The following is a 3,304-nucleotide window of genomic DNA, read 5'->3' on the forward strand; positions in this document are numbered from 1 at the left end:
TAGCAATGTCTGGCTTACCATTAATCATAAAAGTTCTTAGACTACTAATTCATCATCATTCTTATATCATGCATTACACATAAGAAAATTTAGGCTAAGTCACTGGTCTAGTGGTAAGAGATTCAGACAATATACTAAAAATTTTGGGTTCGATCCTCAGCACTACAGTAAGAAAATAAAATTAAAATCTAGACTACTAGTCAATTGAGTTATAACTAAAAGCTAATGATAATCGATGTGGTCCCTTATAAGTAAAAGCTCATTAGTGGTAGTTGGAGTTTCGTGTAAATCATCTATCAATAAATAATCAACCATATAATTGTGCAGAGGTTGTGTATAATCTTAGATTCAGATCCAACAACTTTGCATTATGCTGTAACTACTACATAAGATCTAGATGTCACATACCGAAAAGTTTGGTAGCGGGTTGACATTGAGATATTGAGATGTTGAATCTTATGAACACATTCACATGCACAAAATCGGAAATAGATTTGCTTTTGTAACTGCGTTGACGCAAGTACGGTATAAACTTTCCGATCTTAATAAATGGTTGAGATCATTTTAGTGTATGTGAAATTTAAATCGTCTGATGTGAAATTAGTGGTTGAGATTAATTACTTTTTTATTTTTATAAAAATTCGGTATTCTCTCCAAAGATCGACTAATTCGAGAGGACCAATCTCATTATCCCCTTGCGAGGCCCCAGTTTAAAGCCAGAGATTTTTACTCTGTATAGAATAGTCCACTGAAATTGACATCAAAGAAAATCAAATTTGAGATTTTGAGAGAGCTTATTCTAAGGTCTCAAGTCAACATCACTAAAGTATCGATTCACAATTTTATTTAACTAGCATATCCTAAAAAACTTCTCCAATTACACACTCTACTCTCCCTCTCTCCTTATAAAATACTTTCTCTACCTTGAACTTTCGAACTCCAAAACTTTCTCCATCAAAATCTCTCTCTCAATCAAATGGAGTTCCTCTCTTTAATTTATGTAGTTCCCGCATTGTACTTTTGTTTCCTAATATGGAAGCTATTTGATCAAAAGAAGGACCAAGAGTGCTATATATTGGATTACCAATGTTACAAGCCAACACAAGATAGAATGCTAGGGACAGAGTTATGTGGCAACATAATCAAAAGAACAGAGGATTTGGGTCTAAATGAGTACAAATTTCTCCTCAAAGCTATTGTAAGTTGCGGCATTGGCGAACAAACGTACGCGCCAAAAAACGTCATTGAAGGCCGCGAAGCATCCCCAACACTGAACGACGCAATCTCAGAAATGGAAGAGTTTTTCAATGATAGCATAGCAAAACTCCTCGCTAGGTCAGGCATTTCCCCTTCCGAAATCGACATTCTTGTCGTCAACATCTCAATGTTTACCTCTCTTCCTTCACTATCATCGCTTATCATTAACCGTTACAAAATGAGACACGACGTAAAAGTGTACAATCTCACCGGAATGGGTTGTAGTGCTACACTTATATCATTAGACATTGTTAAAAGCATTTTCAAATCACAAAAGAACAAGTTAGCACTTTTGGTCACTTCAGAGTCACTTAGTCCAAATTGGTATCCTGGTAATAATAGATCAATGATCTTAGCCAATTGTCTTTTTCGTACCGGAGGTGGTGCGATTCTTTTGACAAACAAAAGATCCTTAAAGAACACAAGTATAATGAAATTGAAGTGTTTAGTAAGGACGCATCACGGTGCCAGAGATGAGTCGTATAATTGTTGCCAAAAAATGGAAGATGAGCAGGGCAGGGTTGGTTTTTATTTAGATAAGGCTCTCCCATTGGTAGCAACAAGAGCTTTTGTTGACAATTTAAGGGAAATTTCACCCAAAATTTTGCCAATAAGGGAATTGCTTAAGTTTCTTGTTGTATCACTTTTTTTTAAGAAACTTAAGAAGATATCTAGTTGCTTAGGTTTCTTGCCTACTAAATCATCATTGAATTTTAAAAGTGGTGTTGATCATTTTTGCCTACACACAGGAGGAAAAGCAGTGATTGATGGAGTTGGAAAGAGTTTAAATCTAAGTGAATATGATCTTGAACCAGCAAGGATGGCATTACACCGTTTTGGTAACACTTCTGCTAGTAGTTTGTGGTATGTGTTAGGATACATGGAAGCAAAAAAGAGACTTAAAAAAGGTGATAAAGTTTTTATGATAAGTTTTGGTGCTGGATTTAAATGCAACAGTTGTTTGTGGGAGGTAATGAAAGATGTTGGCGAGGCAAATGTTTGGGAAGATTGTATTCATGATTATCCACCACAATCTTTGGCCAATCCTTTCATGGACAAGTATGGTTGGATCAATGAAGTTGAGGATTCAAACTCTTCTGAATTTCGTAATTTCCTAAGTGAAATGAATTAAAAAAATTAATTTCTTGTTTTTTTACTAGATTTGTTGACAAGGATCATGGTTATTGTGCATTAATTTCATTATATATTATGTATTCATTTAATATACTACTGTTGGTTATTTAGTGAAATACAGTGATTCTATAAACAAGAACTAAGATGTAATCTGACCGCAAAAAGACTTATATTTTATTGAGCAGGAAAACTTTGTACTTATACAGCCATAAGGAAAATAAAAAGGCAAAACATTTACTATGTAACTGATTAAGAGACTTTAATTATTCTGATCCCAATAGCTAGTTTAAACTTTATTGCCTAGAAATTAGGAGAATTAAACATTGATTGTAGCATCTGTCAAATACACCTTACATTTGCTTCACAACTTTAAAGGAAGCAAGCAAGAATTCCCATCGAAGCTACAACAACAAAATATTGGTACAAATTAAAATGTGATTTGGAAGTGCAATTGATGGAGTCACTTGTGATGTCCGTGCATGAATTTAAATAAGCCATATGCTGGATTTGTATATGTTCATTGTTTTTTAACAAGAACATTTCTTCAATCTTATTCTTTAAAGCTGCAAGCGAACTCAATTTGCTAATCGGTAACTTAAAATGTTCTTGGCGGCCTTCAAATTTAACAGAAAAATTATGGCAATCATTGGACGAAGATGCCATTATTTATAAAATAAAGAGAGTGAATAAGATAATAAAATGAATAAGATGAAGTTAGTTGAGTGAAAAATGAATGTGTGAGATGTGGTATTTATAGAATGAGATAGTAGAAAAAATTTAAAAAATTTCAAACACAAATATTTTCTTTCTCTCCCTCCCAAGCAGCAAGCCACGCGCGCAGCAGACAGGAAAAAACAACAATTAGCATAGCGCCATTCTGAATGGCTTGATGCTTGTGTGATAGCGCCATTTC

General features: G+C 34.2%; 1 protein-coding gene across 1 annotated transcript; it reads left to right on the forward strand.

Moving 5' to 3' along the window:
* Window positions 1–890: 890 nt before the first annotated feature.
* LOC123884772 (3-ketoacyl-CoA synthase 12-like) lies at window positions 891–2,480 on the forward strand. Its single transcript, XM_045933982.1, has one exon. It carries the CDS (start codon window positions 977–979, stop codon window positions 2,387–2,389), a length of 1,413 nt encoding a protein of 470 aa, XP_045789938.1. The 5' UTR covers window positions 891–976; the 3' UTR covers window positions 2,390–2,480.
* Window positions 2,481–3,304: the final 824 nt, after the last annotated feature.

Source organism: Trifolium pratense, linkage group LG5 (genome assembly GCF_020283565.1).
Source record: "Trifolium pratense cultivar HEN17-A07 linkage group LG5, ARS_RC_1.1, whole genome shotgun sequence".
Taxonomy (NCBI): domain Eukaryota; kingdom Viridiplantae; phylum Streptophyta; class Magnoliopsida; order Fabales; family Fabaceae; genus Trifolium; species Trifolium pratense.

Bases quoted from the DNA above. Each gene is read 5' to 3' on its own strand.
- LOC123884772 (XM_045933982.1), top strand. From the start codon at position 977: ATGGAGTTCCTCTCTTTAATTTATGTAGTTCCCGCATTGTACTTTTGT.